Genomic DNA, 24,441 nt, shown 5'->3' with positions numbered 1-24,441 from the left:
TATAGAAAGTAAAAATGCAGAATGTTTCCTGTGATGGGTAGGTAAGGTTTAGGGGCAGGAGCAGTGTAAGGGGATAGAAAACACGGTTTGTACGGTATAAAAACCATTAGGCTACGCCTATGGAATGTCACAAAACGTGTGTGTGTGTGTGTGTGTGTGTGTGTGTGTCACGATCATGTTCTATTTAGTTGGTTTCTGTTCATTCTGTATTAGCTCTCATTATTTGCTATATGGTTACTGATGGTTACTTTTTCCTGTTTGTGTATTCTTCCTGAATATACACATTTCCTGTTAAATTAGGCCTACTATTTTTGCAAGTCTCTTTGGATTTTAAGACATGTGACAGTGTAGGCCTACATGTTATAATAATAATAATAATAATAATAATAATAATAATAATAATAATGATGATGATGATGATGATGATGATGATGATGATGATGATGATGATGATAATAATAATAATAATAATAATAATAATAATAATAATTATTATTATTATTATTATTATTATTATTATTATTATTATTATTATTATTATTATTATTATACCATGTAGGCTAGGCCTATCCATTATTATTATTATTATTATTATTATTATTATTATTATTATTAGGCCTATTACTTTTCTACTGTGATTTAATAAACTGAATATATGTTTGATCCCTGTGGGATGGGAAAGTACAAATAGCCTATCATAAAAAACAAAACAAAAAAACAATATATAAATAAATACTGTAGGCTATTATAATGTACCAAAGTTATGCAATCACACCCTTTTACTGACCTCACCTCACCACACCTCCAAACAAACAAATATAAATAAAACTTGGCCAATAAACGAACAATAAACTAATGTGGACAGCTTTATTTATTTATTTATTTATTTATTTATTTATTTATTTATTTATTTATTTATTTATTTATTTATAATATTTGCAGATATATAGTCATTTTAAATCATTAAGTCTGTGACGTTTCCTCCGCGAATGTGAATGCATAAAGAAGCGCACGTCCCCGATGATGTAAATGCAATGAACAATAGTGAGCATCCGACCGGACACTGATTGTGCTCAGGGAACGACATCGCGCGCTGTGGCACTGGATATTCTACATTTTGTCCAAAAGGAACGGCGTGGGAAAACGCACTGAGGGCGGGCTGATTCGGTAGTCGTTGTCTGCACTCATTAGATCTGGTCCCAGAGTTTTGCGAGATCAAGTGGAGCGTGACTTGAGACAATAACATCCTGGTTGCTAGCGAACTGGCAAAAGATGAAAGTAATGACAGAGAGAAATGCTCTGGTCCAGTTCTCTGTCGAGGAAACGACACACGGAATTAAAGTTTCAGTGTAGTAAATGTTCACACGTGGACATTTATTACTGTTTAATTTTGTTATAACATTGTTTGTGTTGAACGGAGCGGCGCGAGGGGAATGCAGCCGCGCGACTCGAACTGTCTACAGCTGCAGTAAGTGCACACTACTCCTTCCTTTCCACATCCTACTTGTGGCAGTGAAATCTACAGTAGCCTATGTATGCCAGAGTATTGTTTTCAGAACTTTTAAAATGAAATAGTTTTAATGTGAATGTTTAATTAGTCAATGTAGATCTGTTTCACATGTCTGTGTGGCAATTAATTATAGTAGCCTAATCTAACAAGTTTCCGTTATGTTGAGGATCTTTTTTGAATTATTTTGCTCCTTTGCTGTATATATATATATATATATATATATATATATATATATATATATATATATATATATATATATATATATATACACATTTTAGTTGCACACAGCTTTGATTGGTTTATTATGGCAGGCATACAGTAGGGCATCTACTGCACACAACACATTACCACAATTAGACATTAGCCTACACTTTTATGGGCTACTGAAAAGTACTGACTGTAGCAGATCTGTTAAGAGATTCAATATAGAATAAATAATTTGCCAAAAGATTATTATAATTAGGAAATATATCACTCTGTTCATAAAACGTCTTTTATTTTATGCAGTTCTTTTTTTCAGAGATTTGATTGTTGGCAATGAGTAGAGCCTGCATTTGGTGTCTCACACAAGAGTTGAGAATGATTGACCAGATGCTGGCAGATTGTGCCTAGTAAGAGTGCTGAATATGTTTAGTATTCTATCCTAGTTTTTGTTAGACCATTGAGCAGTTGTTTGGGTGCAGAAAAAGAACCAGAGAAACAGACCATACTTCAATCATAGCAATATCATAATCTTAATAAGCAACTTCTCCATTTTTGCATATCTGTATGCATTGTTTATTTGTTCCTTATTTAATGAGCACGTATTTGTTTCCTTTGCATATTACCCATCACAATTTGCCCTCATTCATTCTCTACTCGTTATTTTTTATTTTGGCTAAGATCTGTCACACACAGACCCTCTGTTTCCCTCTGTTCTTTTTTCATGGCAGGTTTACTTAAGTGTGTTTAAAAGCTTTGCTGATTTCAAATTCTCCTCCACAGTGGATTGCCTTTGCTGGCGTAGGCGTTTGTTTCTCTCAGTGGTATTGGACACAGGCCAAGTGAAGGACTAAGAGAGACAGCAGGTGCAATTATTTATATCCTCTAATTTGTGATGGTTGTAGCCTAATGGTCTATCAGCCATGGGATCTCAGCTTCAAAACAGAAATGTTGTGGATTAATCCCATGGTGTGAAAGGAGAAGTACATGAGATTAATTCTTCTTTGTCAACTTTTTAACCTTGAGCTAGGGCACTCAACACCAGGTTGTCACAGAAATCACTTTTTTATAAATAATGATTTGTATACTGGATGCAAAAGAGCATAAAAATACTGACAAAAACAATTAGCATATTTGGTGTTCTGCCATTGTACCTGCTCTCCTCTTTGTGTTTTTTTCTTCTTCTTTTTTGCCAGCACAAAGCTGGAATTGTGCACCTGACTCCCACACTTTAAGCCTTACTAAGCATGAAACTGTTTCTATCTTTTTATATCATGTTGAGGCAGCTTATCAGAATGCTATTGGGGGTCTAAAACTATGATTAGAGAAGGTTCTTTGCATGGACAGAAGAATATTTTAAATGAAAAAGGACTGTGCTTGAAGTGGAAAAAATAAAGTTGTAACACACATCTTTAGTGAAATATACATTCCCTTAACTGATTACCTATAATTGCTACAACTAGTCAAAAAAAAATTAACCAAAATAAATACAATAGTGAAAAAATTCTAGTTTAAAAAAATGAATTCTTCCCTTAAGACCACATGACCACATCATGAGTTTAAAAAGCTTGCAGGATGATGTTTTCCCCCTGCTTTTCATCAGTCATTTTAGTGGCTGTTTTAGATCATGTTCACCTTTCTCGGCCTTTGCAAATCTTAAAGGGGTCATATAATGATACATTCACTTTTACAGGTTGATTGTATGGAAATGTGTATTGGCAGTGCCTGTACACAACCATCCTATAATGATAAAAAAATCCATCCAGTGTTTTTTTTTTTTTAAATCTCTTTATATCTTTTCTCCTGTCTTACATCAAGCCGTTCGACCGCCTAACGTCTCACGGTCGGAAGCCCCTCCCATGACTGTTTGCCCCTCCCACGGCATTCTGAATAATATTATATTTTCCTCAAATCGTCAATGTACATACTGATTTCACCCCGTGCTACAAGATACACCCATCGTGCAGCTCTTCTGTCAGAAGTCGATTCAATATTTGCGCGTCCGGTGTGATATACCTGAGCAGAACACCTGGCACTGCGCGGTGCTAATCTTCCCGTCCGGTGTGCAACCCCCCCCCCCCCGTGGGCAGCGGCTGAACCAGAGGGACAGAGGACAAAAGCGAAGCTGTAGGGAAGGCGGAGCCAGATGAAGCCACAGGAGAAGGCAGGTCGACAGCTGACCAAGGCAAAGCCGGAGAGACGAGGGATCCCGGAGAAGCTGTATGGCTGATGGTTTCCGGTAGAGCCAAGGGAGGGAAGAGCCAAGGGGGCGCCGAAGATTCGACAGGCCGAGGCGGAGCAGGAGGCATAGAGGCTGGAGGCGGAGACAGGGGAACCTCAGTGCCGAACAGAGCTGGTGGCCTGGAGACACTAGGCGTGTCCACACTGTATGGGTGGAGCAGAGGGGTGGAAGAGCAGCAGTGAAGGGAGCACTGAGGAATGGAGAGAGTGGGAGAGGGAGGCTGGGCGGGAATTTTTGAAACTCAGGAGATATTGGATAGCTGGATACTCAGAGAACACAGGAGCTACAGGGGACACAGGAAAAACTTCTCCAAAAAAGTCAATCAGGTACACCTCAAAAGCCTTCCTCAGCTTTTCTATGTAGCTGCCAGCAACTTCCTGGCTGTGTTGTGGGCGGGACTTTCCTCCCAGCCCTCGAACTCCACAATAACTCCCTCTGCGATGTACGGCATTGCCATCACGCACCTGGTCAGACCCTGTTAGTGGTCCGGGCTCCGTAGCTCTGACACCATCCGTCCTTGTCCTCGTCGATAGGGTTTGGCTGGTCTCTGGCAGTGGTGGAGTGGGACTGGTAACGCTGTCCTCCTCAGCGGGGCCGATGGTAAATAGTGAGTGGTTATTTACCAGTACCCACTTCACGAACATGGCAAAATATTTATTTGGACCGCCTGCCAGAAACACGTGCCTTCAGGCCCAGTGTAGTAGAAAACCCTGAGTGAGCAGTCCGTTTCGGTCAGTTGTGTAACAGAAGCATGTGTGAGATAAGTGCACAGAGACGAAGGAGCACAGGAAACAGGGATTTTAATAAAACAACTCAGGAACACTCTTGACACGTATTACTTATTAACCAAACAGGAGAAAACAGACTAACAGATACTTAATGAAAAACACACAAGACTGGGCATATACGTATGCAAAACAGTTAAATTTGCTTAATAAAAAGTGAGACCCAGTTTATTTTTACTGATGCAAGGACATATAATTAGTAAAGTGTATCATACACATCATTCTGATCTAACCAATGACTTTGCTCGTCACCATAATGGCAGTTTGCCATCTGTAGCATTATTGGCGCAAGCCCTTATTAACTTCTGACCTTTGAGACAAAGTTAACACACTATACATACTTGCTCATAGCAGTTAGAATAATAGCATCTATAATACACCTCTGTATCATTTTAAACCAGTTATTATTAGTACTTTAAATAGTAAACAGAGACTCTGACCCCAGGCAGTTATACCAAACGTATATGGGTAACCTTTCGCCCCTTATCTCATTTAACACTGTTAAGATTAAGATTACTTTGTTTGTAAGGGGACTATACAATTTTATAAAAACACATGAACACACATGAGTAAAAAAAAGCCAAAATTAGCCAAAAGGCTATTTTTCATCTGTAGTCCCCTTGCCCAGAGCAAAAATATAACACAAATAGACATGGTTAGTAACAACAAATACACATAACACACTGCAAGTTCAACCATAAAAGATACAAGAAATACAGCCAATAAAATACAAAACACATATTTGAACAGAGACACAACATGTTCAAGACTTTAGTGCTGACAGATGTACATATCATTTTTTTAACTGTTTAGTAAAAGCATTATAAGTAGTTGCCTGTCTAATCTCATCTGGTAATCTGTTCCACCCACTAGCGCCCCTCACAGAACAGGCTGATTGGTTGAAGGTGCTTTTGCACAGAGGGATGACACAGTCACCTCTCACTGAGCCTCTAGTGACTCGCAAAGTAGAGAGTAAAGCAGAGAGTTCTTTGGCTGATAAGATCTGCCAAAGTAATAGGAGCTAAATTATGTATTGCCTTATAAATCAAGCATAAATTGGCAAATTTATGAAGGTCAGACCAATTACAATAAAATTACTTTTTTTTTAATTGAACATTGATGGTAATGTCTTGGTCTCTTATCCATGACCTTGATGGCTTGCTTGTATACTATTTCAAGTGGCCCGATTATACCCTGTGACCAAATTGTTTGGCAATAAATAATATGACTTAAAATCATAGTGTGTAAAAATATCTTTACCGCCTCTCTAGACATTTCACGTCTGATTGATCTAAAAGTTGCAAGATTTAGCTTTATTTTTTTACTTGCTTTCTCAACATGAGCTTTAAATGAGAGATTGGAATCAAGCAGTAACCCGAGATATTTGTACTGTGTGACCAGCTGCAGTTTTCACCTGCAACATATTTCAGTGACATGAGAGACCCTACTGGTTTTACAAAAAAACATCCCGACAGTTTTAGCGAGATTTAGCTGAAGGCAGCACTCCTGCAGCCATGCTTTTGTAAGTTTAGCAGCAACAATGTCTTTTGATCTGCCGTAAACAAATAAAACCGTGTCATCTGCATACGATACATTCATCTTCCGGACAGACCAAAGGCAAGTCATTAAGGTAGAGGCTAAATAATAAGGGCCCTAAAATTTATCCCTGAGGGACCTCTGTAACTAACTTAAGAGGCTCCGATCTACAATTGTTAATAAAACCAAATTGAGTCCTGTCACTCAAATAGGATTCCATCCACCTTTGGGCAGCACAAGAAAAAATAAAATTAGAAAGCTTACTAAGGAGAATTGCGTAATTTACTGTATCAAATGCTTTTCTGAGGTTCAAAAATACAGCCCCAACAACACCATCCAAGTCTAAATAAGATTTTTTTTTTTTTTTTTACAAAGAGGCATGTGGCCATCTCAGTCGAATGTTTGGCTCTAAAGCCAAATTGCATGGGATGGAGAGAGATAAAGCTGTTATTTAAATAGTGGATAATCTGCTCGGCTACAATTTTTTCCAAAACTTTGGAGACAGCTGGAAGGATACTGATTGGGCGATTGGTCGAGTCACCAGATTTAAAAACAGGTACAACAATAGGCAATTTCAAGGCATCTGGGAAATATCCAGTTGAAATAGAGGTTATTGATGGAGGCAATGGGCTTGGCTAGAGCTGATCCAATATCTTTAAAGCTATACACTGTGTGATATTTTCCCCCATCTAGCAGTGAAAAGGTATATGACCATGCAGTGAATAATAGTTTCTGTTCCTCTCAATTCTGATTTCGTTTTAACTCAAAACGGTGGCCAATTTAGTCCAAGATTAACATAGCAATCCCCCTCTTTACATTCGACACGGTGCCATCGAGTGTTAAAACGCGAAAGGCAAAGCTTGAATTTATTGGTATGTCCCTCTTTGGCTAATGTACTTTCAAGATGGAGGGCCAACATGGCGACCGGCATTCAAACCCCTCACCCGTATGTATTTTCAATGGCATATTAAAAAACTTATGAGAATACTTTATTACTTGAAAGAAGTAAATATACATTAATAAGCACATATATTTTTGAATGAACTAAGTGTTTTTAGCTAAGAATAAACTAAAAAAGTTACACAGTGTAGCTTTAAGCATACTCCTATCCATTCCAAAAACATCTTTGGTTTTAGATGGTTTAAGGGGCTTGATAATATTTATGACTTTGGCCTCAGTAATGTGCTAAAGAAATTTTTTGCACAGTAGAAAACGACTGATATATTTTATTCTGCATTCCTGTAAAATTTGAGATATCAGCCACAGAATCAATAAAATAATGATTAAAAGCCTCTGCCACAGCCTTTGGCCCCTTTAAAATCCTATTTATATGAGAATCCCCAGTCAGTTTTTTAATGTGATTCCAAATCAATTTTGAATTTCCCTGGACACTATTCAAAGCAGTAATAAAAAAGTCTGCTTTAGCTTTTCTAATTTCTTTAACTACCTTATTTCTTAATAAAATAAAATACTGTCTACTGTAGCCTGTTTTGACTGCCAGTTTTAAAAGGTGGTAATTTAAGGAAAGACAATTCTTCTTAGCTCTTAATTTAATTTTTCATGTAATAATAATAATAATAATTTGTTGTATTTTAAATGAAAATTGCAAACAGTCTGAATCTAAATTAATTCCAGAAAGCAATTCATTCCGGTTAACTTGCTGGATTGAATTTTGGAAATTTTGTTGTTCATATTTTTTTAATTTTGTGCACCTTAGTGGCAGCCAATGGCTTAAACCGTTTATTATTTAAATAACTATTTATTGTTATTATACGGAACAGAAAGCTGGAAAAACTTGTTTTTCTAGTCTGGGGATTATAGCTGTCTTTCCATCTTAGTAAAGTTTTGTGGTTGGTGGGTGAGCTCAACTACATGTAATGTAAAAATCTTTGTGGAATTCCATTGTTTTGGACAATAACATTTAATCACAGACGAGTTCACACTTACATATAATTTAGAGAGAGTAAAATTGAAATGCTTATTTGCCGTGCTGTCCAGGGGTTAGTGCTCCAAGCTTGATTTTGTCCTGAACCCAGAGTACTCCCCCCGTGTATGTAAGTGGTTAGAATTAAAAGTGTGGAGAAGGGGTGGTGGAGGGATGCTGATAAACTGTCAACAAATGGAGGTAAGACTGCTGAAATATATATCTCTTATTGTTGATTGGCTGAATGCTCTCCACTCATGTCAGTTATCTGAATCTGCTCCTCCCGAACTTTGTTAATACAACATAATTTAGTCATCCTTATACAAAAAAGTAAAACAATTTAAAAATAAAAAAGTAATGACCACATGTATGATTTTTACAAAGTACTATAAGAGGTATCATTAAGTTTTAACATATCACTTGTTAACTGTATTTCACATTGCATTGATATTTAAGTTGTTATTCTGTAAAAATCTTGACATCCCAATATTCTACAAAAGAAAAGAAAAAAATATCACAATTTGCATTCCACAGAATAAAGACCTAAAGGTTTCGAACAACATATACTGCCATTCAAAAGCTTTTGATCTGTAATATTTGTATTGTTTTTAAAAGAAGTCTCTTATGCTCACGAAGGCTGCATTTATTTGGTTAAAAAAAAAAAAAAACAAACAAAAAAAAAAAACAAGTAATATTATGAAATATTATTAAAATGTAAAAAAAGTTTTCTATTTGAATATATTTTAAAGGGGTAATCATTTTTTATCTAGTGTGTATTGTTGCTGTTTGAGCATAAACAACATCTGCAAAGTTAACATTTTCAAAGTTTAAAGCAAAGGGAGATATTTGCTTTTAAAGAAATTAATTTCTTAAGATTACAGCAAATGACCGGTAGGGATCTACAGACATTCCTCCAGGGTTGCTGACATCACCAGCCCCAATATTTACATAAACCCTCCTCCGAGAATAGGGGGGTGAGGCCATTTTTGTTGCTGTGGAGAAGAGTTGTTGGGGTATAGTTAGTAGGCTGGAGTGTTGCGCAATGCAGACGAAATGCTGTTATTATTTTAATCCGGATTGCAGGTCCACTTTGTTCAGCCTCCCTAGGGACGGGGAGTTAGGGATCAATGGTTAAAATTAATTTTTAACTCGGTCCCTCATAATTATTATCCAAATCTCGCTCTCCGTGCTGCACATTTCATGAAGGAGAGTTTTTCAAAATTGTCGCGAGTGCAATTCAGGAGTCGCACAACGGCTTGTCCTGAAAGGTGGAGCGACTAAAAGTATTGTAATTTTAGTCTAGTTTTAGTCAAAAGAAGACTCAATGTATCTTAGTCAAGTTTTAGTCGACTAAATGTCTCGTCATTTTAGTCTAGTTTTAGTCAAAAGAAAACCGCTCGGGTTATGTATATAACCCTTGTTCCCTGAGAGGGAACGAGCACTGCATCGGAACGACGAAATGGGGATGCTCCCTAGGCATCAGCGAATCTGAAGTCCGAATAGAAACTAGTCCAATCCGATTGGCGTGCGTGATGACGTCATTGTGACGGCGTACCTGGAAGTATAAAAGGGGAGCCGGCGCGTAATGGCGGCAGTTATTGCTCTGAAGCTCGGAAAACGGGCACAACTAGGACTGGAGCACCCTAGCACCAGGCGTCGCAGGGAGATCCAGGCTGTAAAACCTGATAAAAGTGTGTGGGGTGGCCCACCCAGCTGCCTCACAGATATCCTGCAAGGGGACCCCAGAAAGGAGGGCCACTGAAGAGGCCATGCCTCTGGTGGAATGAGCCCTCACGGCCAAGGGTGAAGGCAAACTGGGCACCCGATAGGCCATGGTTATCGCCTGGACAATCCAGTTACTGATTGTCTGAGTAGAAGCAGGCAACCCTTTCTTGGGTGAACCAAAACACACTAACTGCTGCTGAGATCTCCTCCATTGTGCAGACTTCTCCAAATAGACTCTAAGCACCCTAACCAGGCAGAGTAGGTGAAGCCTCCCTTCTTCTGCCGTCACATGAGGCGGAGGATGAAATGCCTGCAGAACCAATGACCTGACCACCCTTGATGGGACCTTCGGCACATAGCCCGGCCTAGGATGTAAGATGGCCTTTACTCCACCCGGGGCAAACTCCAGGCAAGATCTCCCACTCTCCTAGGAGAGGTAATAGCGAGGAGAAAAGCCACCTTAAAGGTCAGGTACTTTGGTTCTGCCAGCTCCAGTGGCTCGAAGGGGGCGTCAGCCAATCCTCCGAGAACCACTGCCAGATCCCAGGTTGGAACTCTGGACTGAGCCACAGGCCTCATCCTCCGGGCCCCACGGAGGAACTGTACAACCAGCTGGTGCCTACCCAAAGGCCCATCACCCAAAGGCGTGTGGAAAGCCGCAATGGCAGCCACATACACCTTGAGTGTGGACGGGGTCAGACCCGCAGAAAAACGATCTTGGAGGAACTCCAGCACTGAAGCCACCGGACAGTTAACTGGGTCCACCTCACGTTCCCTGCACCAAGTGGAAAAGACATTCCCCTTGAGGCTGTACAGTCTCCTAGTAGACGGAGCCCTGGAGCTGAGTAAGGTCCCTACCACCTCTGCCGACAGGCCAGCCTCTAGGTACCTGGCCCCCTCAGGGGCCAGACCCAAAGGTTCCAAATCTCCGGCCGGGGGTGAAATATTGTGCCCGCCGCCTGAGACAGGAGATCCCTCCTCAAAAGAATCTGCCACGGGTGACCTGCCAGGAGAGCTATGATATCTGAGAACCAAACCCAAGTCGGCCAACGGGGCGCCACCAGAAGTAGGCTGACCCCCTGTTGACGAACCCTCTCCAGGACTCCCGGGAGCAGAGCAATCGGGGGAAATGCATACAGACGCAGCCTCGGCCACGTCTGTACCATGGCATCCAACCCCATTGGGGCTGGATGCGTGAGGGAAAACCACAGTGGACAGTGGGACGTCTCTCGAGACGCAAACAGGTCCACCTCCACTGGGCCGAACCTCTCGCATATGGGTTCCACCACCTCTGGGTGGAGCCGCCACTCCCCGGTCCTCAGCCCCTGCCTTGACAGGATGTCTGCTCCCTGATTTTGGACCCCCGGGACATACATTGCCCTGATGGATAACAGTTTCCCTTGGGACCACAGGAGAATCAGATGCGCCATAGAGCTGCATAGAGGCGTATACCACAGCCGTATTGTCTGTCCGTACCAGGACATATTGGCCGCGGAGGTCCGGGAAAAAGCTCCTGAGAGCTTTTTAGACCGCCATCATCTCCAGGCAGTTTATGTGCCAGGAGGAATGACGGCCCTCCAATGGGCCCCTCGCAAAGCGGCCGTCCATGACCGCGCCCCAACCAGTGAGGGAGGCGTCTGTTGAAACGGATTTCCGGCAACAGGACGCTCCCAGCACTGGCCCCTGGGACAGAAACCAAGGTTTCTTCCATATGAGTAGGGAACGAAGGCATCTGCGCGTTACCCTGATCATACGGAATGGATTCCCAATGGGGGAAAATCCCTTGGTTTTCAGCCACCACTGGAGGGGTCTCATATGTAGCAGGCCGGACAGTATCACGTTGGACGCTGCTGCCATGTGCCCCAGCACTCTCTGAAAGTGGTTCACAGTGATGCTGTGGCCTAGCCTTATTCCTGAGACCATCGCCCGTAAGGTCTCGACGAGGCGCGGGAGACAATTGTGCCCGCATCGTAGTCAAATCCCATATGATCCCTAGGAACGTAATCCTCTGGGATGGCGTCAAGAACTGTCAGAGGAGGATTGGGAAAGTGCTGCAGCAGTCCCAAAACCCTCTGACAAGTCCCGTTGTGAGCCCCATGATCTGCGACGCCGAGCCGCCTTAGCGACCGCGGGTCCAGAACCATGGGGCTCACGAGGCTGGCCGGTCTCATTGAACACAGCCAGCCAAGAGCGGAGCAGTCTGAGTGTCAAGCGCTCACAGTGTTCACAGGCGGCTCCCTCGAGAGCCGCCCGAGCATGCTGAACACCCAGATACTGCACACAAAGCAGGTGTGTATCCGAGCCCGAGATGTAACGAGGGCAAGGATGCACACACTGCTTTAACTCTCTTTCCATCTTTTTAAACTAACTTTCACACACCACTCGCAACTGGACAAAACAACATTAAATAGACAGACAGTACAGAAAGCGCTTGCTGAAGAGCAAAGACTGCCGCCATTATGCGCCGGCTCCCCTTTGATACTTTCAGGTACGTTGACACAATGACGTCATCACGCACGCCAATCAGATTGGACTAGTTTCTGTTCGGACTTCAGATTCACTGATGCTTAGGGAGCATCCCCATTTCGTTGTTCCGACGCAGTGGGAAGTTCCCTCGATAAGGGATCTCAATATATCTAAGTCAAGTTTTAGTTAAAATATTTGTCTTTTTTGACATAATTTTCTGAGATTATTTCTAATACGATTTCAGTCAAATAGTGTTTCACACATCTTGGATAAATGTCATAATACCAGACAAAATACACTTGATGAAGGATTTTTGTTGAATGCAAAATGCAACTTTGTTAAATGTATTGATTTAAATCAGTATCAATTCATATATATATATATATATATATATATATATATATATATATATATATATATATATATATATATATATATATATATGGAGAAATGAAAAGCAGGTGGGAGAAATCAAGGGGGGACAGACCAGGGCAGGACAGAAGGGACGGATCAGGGAGGGATGGACTAGGGCGGGACGGATCAGGGAGGGACATACCAGGGAGGGACAGACAAGGAAGGAACAGACAAGGGAGGAACGGGGAAAACAAAAAGTTCAGGAGGCAATGATGGCTTGCAGAGCTCAGACGCCCAGGCATAGCAGGACGCTTGAGTAGCACATCCGGCACAGAGTCCACCGACACAGAGTCCACCGAAACTGGGCCCACCGGAACAGGGCCCACCGGCACAGGGACCAGCGGAACCCGATCCACCGGCACAGAGACCACCGCCACTGGGACCACCAGAAAACTATCCACTGGAACAGGGACCACCGGAACACGATCCACCGGCACTGGGGCCACCGGAACACCATCCACCGGAACTGGGACCACCGGAACTAAACGTTTTGGGTAAGGCCCTGTGCCTTTCCCAAGTATGCAGGACTGCCACCATGAAGCATCCCATCACAGCCCTCTAGGCCGTCTCTGGACTCGGGACCACCGGAACTGGGTCCACCAGAGCAGAGACGGAGGGAGCCTTTCTCCTCCTCCTCCATTTCTGGATTGTCGAAATCGGGACCCCTTAAACATGATCCACCGGAACTGGGACAACCAGAACTAGTACCACCGGCACATGGACCACTATTACGGAGTCCATCGCAACTGAAACCACCAGAACTAGATACACCAGAACACGGACCACCGGAAACTGAGTCCACCGGAACTGGATCCACCCGAACATAATCAACTTGGACTGAGTCCACTGGGACACGGTCCACCGGGACATGGTCCACCAGGACACGGTCCACCGGAAGTGGGCCCATCAGAACATAATCCACCAGGACTGAGACGGAAGTAGCCTTCCTTCTCTTCCTTCGCTTAGAGACCACCGAAACTGGGTCCACCGGAACACCAGACTCTGGACTTCCGAGTAGGTGGTGGATGTGGTGCCATTCTTCCTCCACCCTCTTCCCGAAGGGGTCATCGGAGGACTGGGGACTTGGCAGTCTGTGGGGAAAAATGTGGGAGGCCCAAGAGGTGGAAGACCTCCGCTCCAGGACACTCCTCTACCATGACAAACTGCCAAAATGATAAATTCCCCAGCATTTTCAACTCCCAGGCAATGATAGGCTCATTAAGGCGGTTGTTAAAAATGTCCTTGAGCTGTGCCTGACTGATGTTGAGCCTCTCTGCAGCAAACAGGAACTGGTAAGCAAACTCCTTTATGCTAGCTCCCTCCTGCCGGAGGGAAAGGAGTCTGCTGTGTTGCCCTTCCCCTGAGTCCTCTGAGGGTCGGATTGTTATGTCACAATCGGGAACACAAAGAAAACTGGTGCGAGGACTCAAGTGCAGAAAGGATAATTTATTAATAAAATAAAACATAAACACAAAACAAAACAAAACAAAACCCAAAAGGGGGAAAAACATAAACTAGAAATACATGAAACTGAAGACATACCAACACAGAGAACCGGGAGACGTAGACAGTACAACGATCCGACCAAGACTGACAAACACAAGGAGCTTATAAATGGAAGAAATCAAGAGGGAACAGGTGAAACACAGCAAACACAACTTTCGGGCACCATCTTTTTTCCCCAGCTCAACTGTCACTGAATTGAAAGCACAGGATTGTCAGATGAAAGTATCTCAAGAGACAGGAAGTGAAGCAAACATTAAATTTGGACGTTGCTTGATGCCTTCCTGCCTTCAAATGTGTCCTCCGAAGGCAGTATTTTCCAGGTTTCAGACGCAGCCATAGGCCCTGTCCCAAATGGCACACTTCATGTGCTCTTGCGGTCTTGTGGGGTCTTGTAGTGCAGACTCAGAGGAAGACTGTGAGGGTTTAGGTTGCCATTTGGAACAGGGCCATAGAGAAGGGACCCGATCAGAACAAGGGACAGAAAAATAGGGAAGCACATGACATGATCACATGACATGATGACAAGAACCAGGAAACATGACTGAGGCAAAATGACACAATAAAAGACAAAACATATTCAAATACAAAACAGTTATTTTACATGTTAATAATATTTCACAATATTAGTTTTTTATTTATTTTTTTATACTGTATATAAATGTAGCTTTGGTGAGCATAAGAGATGTCTTCTAAAAACATTACAAATCTTACTGATCAAAAGCATCTGAACGGTAGTGTGAGTTAATTATGACTATTATTTTAACTGTGCAATTATATGAAAAACTATTTTACTATCTTGTCCTTCAGAAATGTGAAGAATTATTCCATTCTTCCAAGAATTCTTACTAACACTCTTAGAAGTTCTTGGCTAAAATTATGTTCCAACACAGATTGAAATTTCAGTATAACCCAATTTTCCCTCATTTATGTTGCCCTATACCTAAAATGACATTTAACTTCTCCAAATAGAATGAATGAATGAATGAATGAATGAATGAATGAATGAATGAATAAGCTTGCCTCTGAATGTAAAATTATAACATTATTCATCATAGTATCATTGATAGTTGTCAGAAGCCTTAACTCTTCTCTGTGGTTTGCTTTTTTCTTTTTAATGATGGTCTGGCTCCCTGCAGTTTGAAAACACATAACAGTGTCTGGAAGTCCCTTATAAGAAATGCCAGCAATTAGGACTTAGAACTAGAACTGCAGGCATAGAGTTCCTACTGTGATCCAGAGCATTTATGCCCTAATATTTAATTTATTCATACTTGTGTATATAAATGGAGATGGATATTGCAACTGCACTGACTTAACTGTAATATAAACTCTGTTATTTATGCTATTTTGAGTTAGTGAGAGCTATTGTGCTTGTAATAGTTAACATTACCAGGTTGAGCATAAATAGTACAATTAAACTATCTATTTTTTGCAGAATCTCATGGTGCATCAGAATCTCAAGGTCAGCAAAGATGATGTCTATACACACTAAAGAGTGTTGTAATCATTCCCCGATAAAGTACTTAGAACATAAATGAGTGCAAAAAATAAAACAAATAAAAATAAAGATTTACCCTGAAAGATGTACTACCAGTTTACTCTGTTTTATATATTTCATGTGTTCTGCTTTAACTTCTGCAACAGACTGGAAAAAGAGCAATTTGCCCACATGAAAGCAATTTTCAGCAAATTATCAAATTGATTTCTTCATTGTTTGCAGCAGATTTCTCTGAGAATGAAAGGGCTGTGTGATTTGACAGAAAATCCATGTAAAGTATAGAGACAGTAATTTGACAAAATCCCATGCAAGATTAAAATATGCAGACATTAAGACTCACAAGGAGCAAAAGGATGTGGGGTTATTGTTCTATCCTTAGTAAATTATCCTTTATTTAAAACGGGCTCTGCATCATTCTCAACATTTAAATATATGTACCAAGGCAGCCAGTAACAGAGAGTCTCTTTAAAGCAGAACTAAGGGTAATGCTTTAGATTACAGCCTGGAAAGTTCTACGTAAGTAAAACAAATTTCCAGCATAACTTTCTGTAATTATAGTATAACCATAAAGTACGTACATGTAGGTATAAGAAAACAATATGTGATTTTGGGGGAAATTAAGGAAAATTAACTAATTATTTATACTGTAAGTATTTTTAATTAAGGGGTAATTATCTGTGTAGTTACAGGGTAAGTATGACTATACGGGCTGTAAATTAAAGTGGTTTTTGTTCCCCTCCTGTTTCATGTAGTTACAGGGTAGGCCTAAGTACAACAAAAACACATACACAATCTGATATCACTCAGGAACATTTATTTGAAAAATAACTTTCAAAACAGATGTACAACATTTAATTTTTAAAAAAAAATAAACTTTTCATTTCAAATACAAACGTCCTAACAGAAAGAAGCATGTTTTGTCCTTTTTTTGATTGGCTTCTCCTCCTCCTGTTCCTTTTTTCTTTTACAGCCCACAGATTCATACTAGCACCACTTATCCTGTAACGACACAGATAATTACCTCTTAATAAAAAAATACTTACAGTATAAATCATTTGTTAATTTTCCTAGGAGTTATCCCTTTATTCCCCAAATATTACATATTGTTCCCTTATACCTAAGTACATACTTTAATATTTACACTAATTACCGAAAGTTACGCTGTAAATTAATTTTTACTAATTCAGTAATTTCTGGGCTTTAATCTAAAGCGTTACCGAACAAAGCAACAAGAACCAAATTAAAGTACTGTTCAAATGGGAGGAATGAAGCTGCTGAATTGAACATTACCAGTGAGAAAAGGAAATGAGCAGACGTGAGAACATCTGTTACTCTTTCAGGTTCTTTCTTTCTTTGTCAATGCAGCAAGCTTGTGAGACTTTCCATGTAATCAGAATCTATATTCCCTACGGTTTCTATACTGTTTATACAATTAGCCTTATACATTTTTCTCCAGTCTCCACAATAAAATATGGACATGTTTAAATACAAGTGTAAACATGGTCTAAAACGTTGAGGGTTTTTTTGGTCTAAAACGTCTCAGTTACGTATGTAACCCTCGTTCCCTGAAGGAGGGAACGAAGACGTACGGCGTACCGACGAATTGGGATCACTTCTGGGAGCCCCTTTCAGCTTCGAGATATAGAAAACGGGCAAACGAACATTGGCGTGCGTGCTTTGCATATCGCACCCCGCCACGGTGCGCGGATATAAAGCGGAAGCGATCGGCACGCACTGTTGTTTTTCACTGAGGAGCCGAACCCGTGGCTCGAACTGCAGTGATGGTACAGCAACTGTGGCGATGGGACGTACATCTCCGTTCCCTCCTTCAGGGAACGAGGGTTACATACGTAACTGAGACATTCCCTTTCAGTCGGTCGTACGTCGTACCGACTAATTGGGATCCGTAGGGAAAACACCACAGTTACTACCACTTCCAGCGCCCTCGGACCCCGTCTCAATGGGCGGGGAATTCCCTGCAGGGAGAGTCACACTGCCATCCCACAAGACCCAATCAGTGGACTATTGGATAACGCTGGGAAAGCATGCCCCTGGAGGCCGCTCCGGAAGCCACACTCCCCCGAAGGGGATAACATGTGGAAATTACACGTATGGACTGGCCGTGGACAGTACAACATACGGGAGTCCCAGGGGCGGCCCCGGCCCAGTTGGGCGGGGGACAGTCACCACACTGAGACAGCAGAGCGGGCTCTGCCAAGGGAAAGACACGGGCTCGCCGTAGGGAGCCGTATGGTGGAGAATACACATATGGGACCGCCGTGGGGGTCACTACATATGGAACCCAGCCTTACACAAGTTCCACAATGCATACGAGTGTTAGACCTGGCTTCAGACGCTCCACCACGTCTGACTGCCGCGGATTGCGGAGGACTCGACAGGGTTCGCCATCCCGGTGAACTCGACTGGAGCATATAAGCGCACGTATCCATTCCATGAGGAAGGGAGTGGAGCAGCGAGCCGACACTAGAATGGGCACTTCGGTGCTACCGACTATGAGAAGTGAGTACACAGGAAAATACCAGTTCTACACGTAGGCAATAAAATCTAGTGAACGTGTTGGGTGTCGCCCAGCCCGCAGCTCTACAAATATCCATCAGCGAGACCCCACGAGCCAGCGCCCAGGAAGCTGGCAGGGCAGGGCACGTCTTGGGCCTCATACGCCAAGACAATGGCATCCACTATCCAGTGGGCCGTCCTCTGCTTGGAGACAGCCTTTCCATTCTGCTATCCTCCGTAACAGACGAAGAGCTGCTCTGAGGTTCTAAAGCTTTGCGTTCTGTCCACATAAGTCCGAAGTGCTCGGAAAGGACAGAGAAAAGCCAGGGCTGGGTCTGCCTCTTCCGAAGGCAGCGCTTGCAGGCTCACCACCTGGTCCCGGAACGGAGTGGCAGGAACCTTGGGCACTTATCCTGGCCGGGGTCTAAGTATTACGTGAGAGTAGTCCGGCCGGAATTCCAGGCACGATTCGTCGACCGAAAATGCCTGCAGGTCTCCTACGCTCTTGATAGAGGGCAATGCTGGCAGGAGTACTGTCTTTAGAGACAGAATTTTTAACTCTACTGACTGCAAAGGCTCAAAGGGAGGTCTCTGAAGTGCACTGAGCACCAGAGACAGGTCCCAAGAAGGTATAGAGGGGGGGCGAGGCGGATTTAATCTCCTTGCGCCCCTCAGGAACCTGACCGTGCTTCCCCAAAGACTTACCTTCTACTAGTTTGTGATTGGCAGCGATTGTGGGCATATACACCTTGAGGGTGGAGGGAGACAGCCTTCTCTCCAACCCGTCCAGGAGAAAGGAAAGCACGGCCCCAACCGAACATCTTCGGGGGTCTTCGAGATGAGAAGAGCACCAGTCGACGAACTGGTTCCACTTTAACACATAGAGGTGCCTCTTAGAGGGAGCTCTAGCGGAAGTGAGGGTGTCTACCACCGTCCGTGGCAAGCCACCTAGAACCTCCACGTCCCGTCCAGGGACCAGACATGGAGTTTCCAGAGGTCTGGACACGGGTGCTAGAGGGTGCCCCGTCTCTGAGTACGGAGGTCCTTCCTCAGAGGAAAGGGCCAAGGAGGTGCTGTCGCCAGGAGCACTAGTTCCGAGAACCATGTCCTTTTGGGCCAGTATGGCACCATCAACCAGACCTGCCCCTCGTCCTTTCTGACCTTGCACAGTTTCTGTGCAAGAAGGCTCACTGGGGGAAACGCATATTTGCGTAGGCCCCGGGGCCAGCTGTGTGCCAGCACATCCGTGCCGAGGGTCCCCTCGGTCAGGGAATAAAACAACTGGCAATGGGCCGTGTCCGGGGCGGCAAACAGGTTTACCTGTGCGGCCCCGAAGCGATCCCAAATCAGCTGGACCGCCTGGGGATGGAGTCTCCACTCTCCCGGAAGCACTGGCTGCCGTGAGGGCTCGTCGGCCGCACAATTGAGCCGGCCCGGAATGTGAGTGGCACGAAGTTCAGTTCAACACTGACTGGATGCGCTCCTCGGTGAGGCGCGCCATCAGGGCGACCGAATCCAGCTCCATACCGAGAAAAGAGAACCAGAAACACGTCCTTCCCGCGGCCAACTCCACGCCTACGCCCGGGTGGAGGCTGCTGCTGGGCTGCGGCGGGAGCAGGGGAGGCGGTGGCGGCGGGCACGCGGAGGTGCTGCCACCGGAGACGGGGTGGAGGCAGCAGCGGGCCGCCGGGGCAGGATGTGCCGGATAGCCTCCGTCTGCTTCTGGGCGGCCGAGAACTGCTGGGCAAAGCTCTCAACCGCGTCGCTGAACAACCCAGCCGACGAAATAGGGGAGTCCAGGAACCGGGTCTTATCGGTCTCCCTCATATCGGCCAGGTTGAGCCAGAGATGCCGCTTCTGGACCACCAAGGTGGACATCGCCTGGCCAATAGTACGGGCGGTGGTTTTCGCCGCCCATAGGCCGAGGTCTGTCGGAATCTTTGGCAATGCATTCACAATCCACGATTTCCGAAAACGAATCTTTGAAAAACATTAACAAAAAATAAAGCATACTGAATATCCTATTACATTTGTGCAACTGAGTTCTTTTTTTTCCATTTTCAATGTGTTTTTCTTCTTTTGTAATTGCATATTTTTGATAGTTTCTGAAATAAAGTTTTGTTCAGTTTTATTGAGACAAAGGTAATTCCAAAGAAATCTGACTCAAAATGAAATTTTTCTGTCAAAGAATATGTCAGGGTTCTGTCACTTCGGTCTAGCTTTCTCTTGGTTTTGTGACAGAGTCCTGACACTCCTGTATTTTGTCTTGTCTTGTGTGAGCACGCAGCTTTGACCATGCTCGAGCTGCGTGCTCTTCTGTCCTTGTAGTTTTCTGTGTGGGGCAGGGTGTTGGGTCCCGACACTTCTGTCTAGTTGGGTTTTGGTTTTGTGTTGGGATTCGGACATTCATGCTCCTCGTGTTCTGTTGTGAGTGCACAGAATGAGCATTTGCACATTCTTGTGCACTGTGTCTTGTCATGTGATTGTACGCTCTCCTGTCCGTGTTTTGTGTTGTGTAGCATGCAGCTGGTATTTCACTTGCTGCATGCTTTCATGTTGTCATATTTCGTGTGAACATGCAGTTTATGAGTTTTCATTATCTGCATGTTCATGTCACGTTTGGTGGGAGCACATGTTCATGTGTTTCTTTGTCCCATGTGCTCTCGTCAATTGTCTAACCCCACCCACCTTGTTTCCTGATTATTGGTTCATTTGCCCCACCTGTCTTCTCGTTACCCTCGTTTGTTTGCTCCCCATTTAATCTCCTTGTGTTTGCAGTCCTGTACTGGATCATTGTCAAACCTTCCTCCTGTTGTCCTGCTCCTCAAGTCAAGCCAAGCCAAGTCTCGGTTTTCCCCCTCTGGGTTGTTTTGTTTGTCTTGTTTTATTTTATTTAATAAACCCCCTGATCACTCATTCCTGCAATTGAGTCCTCTTTCAGTGTACCCTGACAAAATAGCACTTCTTTTCAATTCACAAGGTACATGCACTCAATCGAAGTACACCATGTTTCATAGACTTTTATCAGTTTCAGTTTTACAGGTATTTGCATGCAAAACATGCGGTGCACCATTTTTACACTAAATTTCTTGGTTGGGAACTGTATGTCCACACTTATTCAGTAATGTTCACAGTCAAAAGCATTTCAGTAAAAAGCAAAAAATATGTTTTTTTCCTTGACTTTTTACTACAGGAGGTACTGTAGAAACACGGTATGATAGAACAGAAAACGTTACTGTATTTAATCTCTGCAATCTTCAGGGTTAGGCCATCTGATTTTATCCAAGGGTAATATACACCTGGGATAACACCGCTTGGTATGTTCACCCTTGGATCCCACACCTCTCACTGCATCTCTCACTGGGCCTTCTCTTCTCCCTGGGCCCCTTGCTCTTACTCTTCCTCATCCAGACATTACAGTGTTTGTCTTTTTCTGTTTCCAAAAACATTACTCCTCAAAGTCCTCCTTTTACTGTATAAGTGTCAATGTAATAGAAAAAAAAAAAAACCTGTCACTGACTCTAAGCCAGACTGGAATCAGCTGTGTGTCAATTATTCAATTGTTTGTTTATTATCAGCTGTTTGTTTATTATATTTGTTGGTTTTTACAGCTCAGAAGGTATTGAGAGTTGCTAGACTATTAGACAGATCAGATTAGATTTTCTGGCGCTAGGGTGCATCTAGATTTCTAGGCTACTTATGTAAGCTTTTGGGGTTTAAAAGTGCATTTACTTTATTAATCTCTTATTTGAAGAATTCTTATAAGTATTCAGCCAACTTTGTCACCAGATACCATAAATAAGGTAAAATTATTATGGCTACTCAAACAGCACAGTTTTGACAAAACTTTTATAGTGACTTTAAGACAGTAGCGACACTTGATTACAAATAACTCTGGAACCGGACATTTGAAAAGCTCCTTCATTTAAATAAAAAGTAAAATGAAAGTAACAAAGATATTTTAATTTTGAATAGCTCCAAATAAGAAGTAAAATGACAGTAAAAAAAGATATTTGCACTGAAACAAAATAAAATATTTTTATGATATCAACGATATATGATATTCAAACTCATATTAAGTGCCATGCCTTTCTGTTTCCTTCCAGGGAGAGTGTTGTGAAATATGATTGTTCAGGACTCTCTTTTGCCGGGCCTGAAGCATGTCATGAAGAAGTCGGCTCAACTTCTTCTGCTGGCCCTGCTGGTCTGGATGTTGCTCTTCCTTGCTGTCTTTTCCTACTTCACTGACTCCCAGGTGAACCCACCCCCAAGGATGACTTTCCTCTTCAACTCTGAATCTCAACACTCAACCCATGTTCAGCGTAGTTCTCGGGCTATCATGGCATCCCATAATGCCCGTTGGGGTATGTTTGCGGAGAGGAGGGGTCCTTTCCAGCGCAAGCATGTATATCAACCTCCTCATGTTAGAGAAAAGTTTCATTTCAGGAATTTTGGAAAACGTCAGCCAGAGATTAGGAAGTATGCGATGAAGTCTCATGAAACTGACTTTTCCAACACTTGGTCGGTGGTCCGTGGTCTGTGGAAGGGACAGGTATCCTCCAAATTGCTTAGTCAACGACTACAGAAGGCCATGATGCACCATGTTCACTCTAATAAGCACAAAGTGTTCTACAAAGGCCAGCGTAAGGCAAACAAGGGTAGGCAGGAGATACTGTGTCAGATGAAAGAGCAAGCTCAGCTCAGGACTCTGGATAGCTCTGAACAGCCCTTCGCTCACCTAGGTTTTCAACAGCTGGTTCCTCCTCAACTACAGCAGGCGTACAGGACATGTGCTGTGGTGACTTCAGCCGGGGCAATTCTGAACTCATCACTGGGGCGTGAAATTGGTGAGTTGGGATTGAATAATATGCATATATATGTGTGTGTATATATATGTATAACTACCATTCAAAAGTTTTAAATAATTTAGATTTTAAAATGAAGATGCTCGCTAAGACTGCATTTGATAAAATGCACAGTAAAAATACATTTCTTACTCCAGTTGTCAGTGTCTCATGATCCTTCAGAAATCAATGTATCAATCAATATACTGATTTGGTACGCAAAACATTTATTATTACTCTTGAAAATGTCATTGTTTTCTGGTAACCTCCTGCGATACACTACCATTCAAATGTTTGGATTAAGTATGTATTTTTTTCCCTAGCAAGGATGTATTAAATTGATCAAAATTGACAGTAAATACATTTATAATGTTACAAAAGGTTTAGATTTCTTTGTGATTCTTACATGTTTTGTTCATCAAGATAATGTTCTCAAATTAACACAATTTTAATGCATTGTGAAGCCTAATCAGAAGTGAAAAGTTAGTTAGGTTTTAAAAGAACTACACATGACTTCATTGTCAAGCTTCTGGTAACACTAAACTTCTGGAAAGTTTAAGTATGCATATTTTGGCTTTTAAATAGAGAATTTAAAAGCCTTTATACAGAGCTACATAGGAATCTATGGTTTTTAACATAGAATAATACTTTTGAAATTGTTTTTAATAATATATATTTGATTTTTATTAATTTTTTCAATGAGGAAAACAGCTCATAAAATGTTATAAATATGGCATAAAATCATAAAAATCCCTCAAAATTCCAAATAAATCGAATAAAAATACATTACATTGGTTTCCTTAAAAAATAAAATAAAATAAAAAACCTCAAGGCTTTGTCACTTTTGACCACGAAGGAGCCAATTTTCATGATTTCAGCCCCTAAACAGAGGGCCAGAAGGTAGACGTTTTATTTTTTTAAACCCAATACTTATATTTAAAAGTGTAATTCTGCTATTTCTCTCGTAGTACACACAAAGGCTTGTGCTTAAGTTTTTATTAGCCAAACAAAAACCTTCTTGTTTGATAGTCTCTCTCTCTCTCTCTCTCTCTCTCTCTCTCTCTCTCTCTCTCTCTCTCTCTCTCTCTCTCTCTCTCTCTCTCTCTCTCTCTCTCTCTCTCTCTCTCTCTCTCTCTCTCTCTCTCTCTCTCATTCAATTTCTTACACTCACTTCACTGCATCTTCCCCCCCCCTTTTTAGTCCTTGATTTGGTCTGCTGTTGAATAGCGACATTGATGCACAAGGCCTAATTGTTGAATGTGTTGGGACATGA

The 24,441-nt window shown here is 42.5% G+C and overlaps 1 protein-coding gene across 2 annotated transcripts in view; it reads left to right on the top strand.

Moving 5' to 3' along the window:
* Nucleotides 1-1,036: 1,036 nt before the first annotated feature.
* st6gal2b (ST6 beta-galactosamide alpha-2,6-sialyltranferase 2b) overlaps nucleotides 1,037-24,441 on the top strand; it is a 45,461-nt gene continuing 22,056 nt past the window's right edge. Inside the window, exons 1-3 of one of the 2 annotated variants that reach the window (XM_067459337.1) lie at nucleotides 1,037-1,468; nucleotides 2,495-2,577; nucleotides 22,431-23,171. In XM_067459337.1, the coding sequence (XP_067315438.1) occupies nucleotides 22,448-23,171 (724 nt within the window). In that variant the 5' untranslated portion in view covers nucleotides 1,037-1,468; nucleotides 2,495-2,577; nucleotides 22,431-22,447. The remainder of the gene's footprint in view (nucleotides 1,469-2,494; nucleotides 2,578-22,430; nucleotides 23,172-24,441) is intronic. The other variant, XM_067459338.1, reaches the window with a different exon arrangement.

The sequence above is a fragment of the Pseudorasbora parva genome, chromosome 12 (assembly GCF_024679245.1).
Source record: "Pseudorasbora parva isolate DD20220531a chromosome 12, ASM2467924v1, whole genome shotgun sequence".
NCBI classification, from domain to species: Eukaryota; Metazoa; Chordata; class Actinopteri; order Cypriniformes; family Gobionidae; genus Pseudorasbora; species Pseudorasbora parva.
The sequence above is the reverse complement of the archived record's forward strand: the minus strand, read 5'-3'. Positions and strand labels throughout refer to the sequence as shown.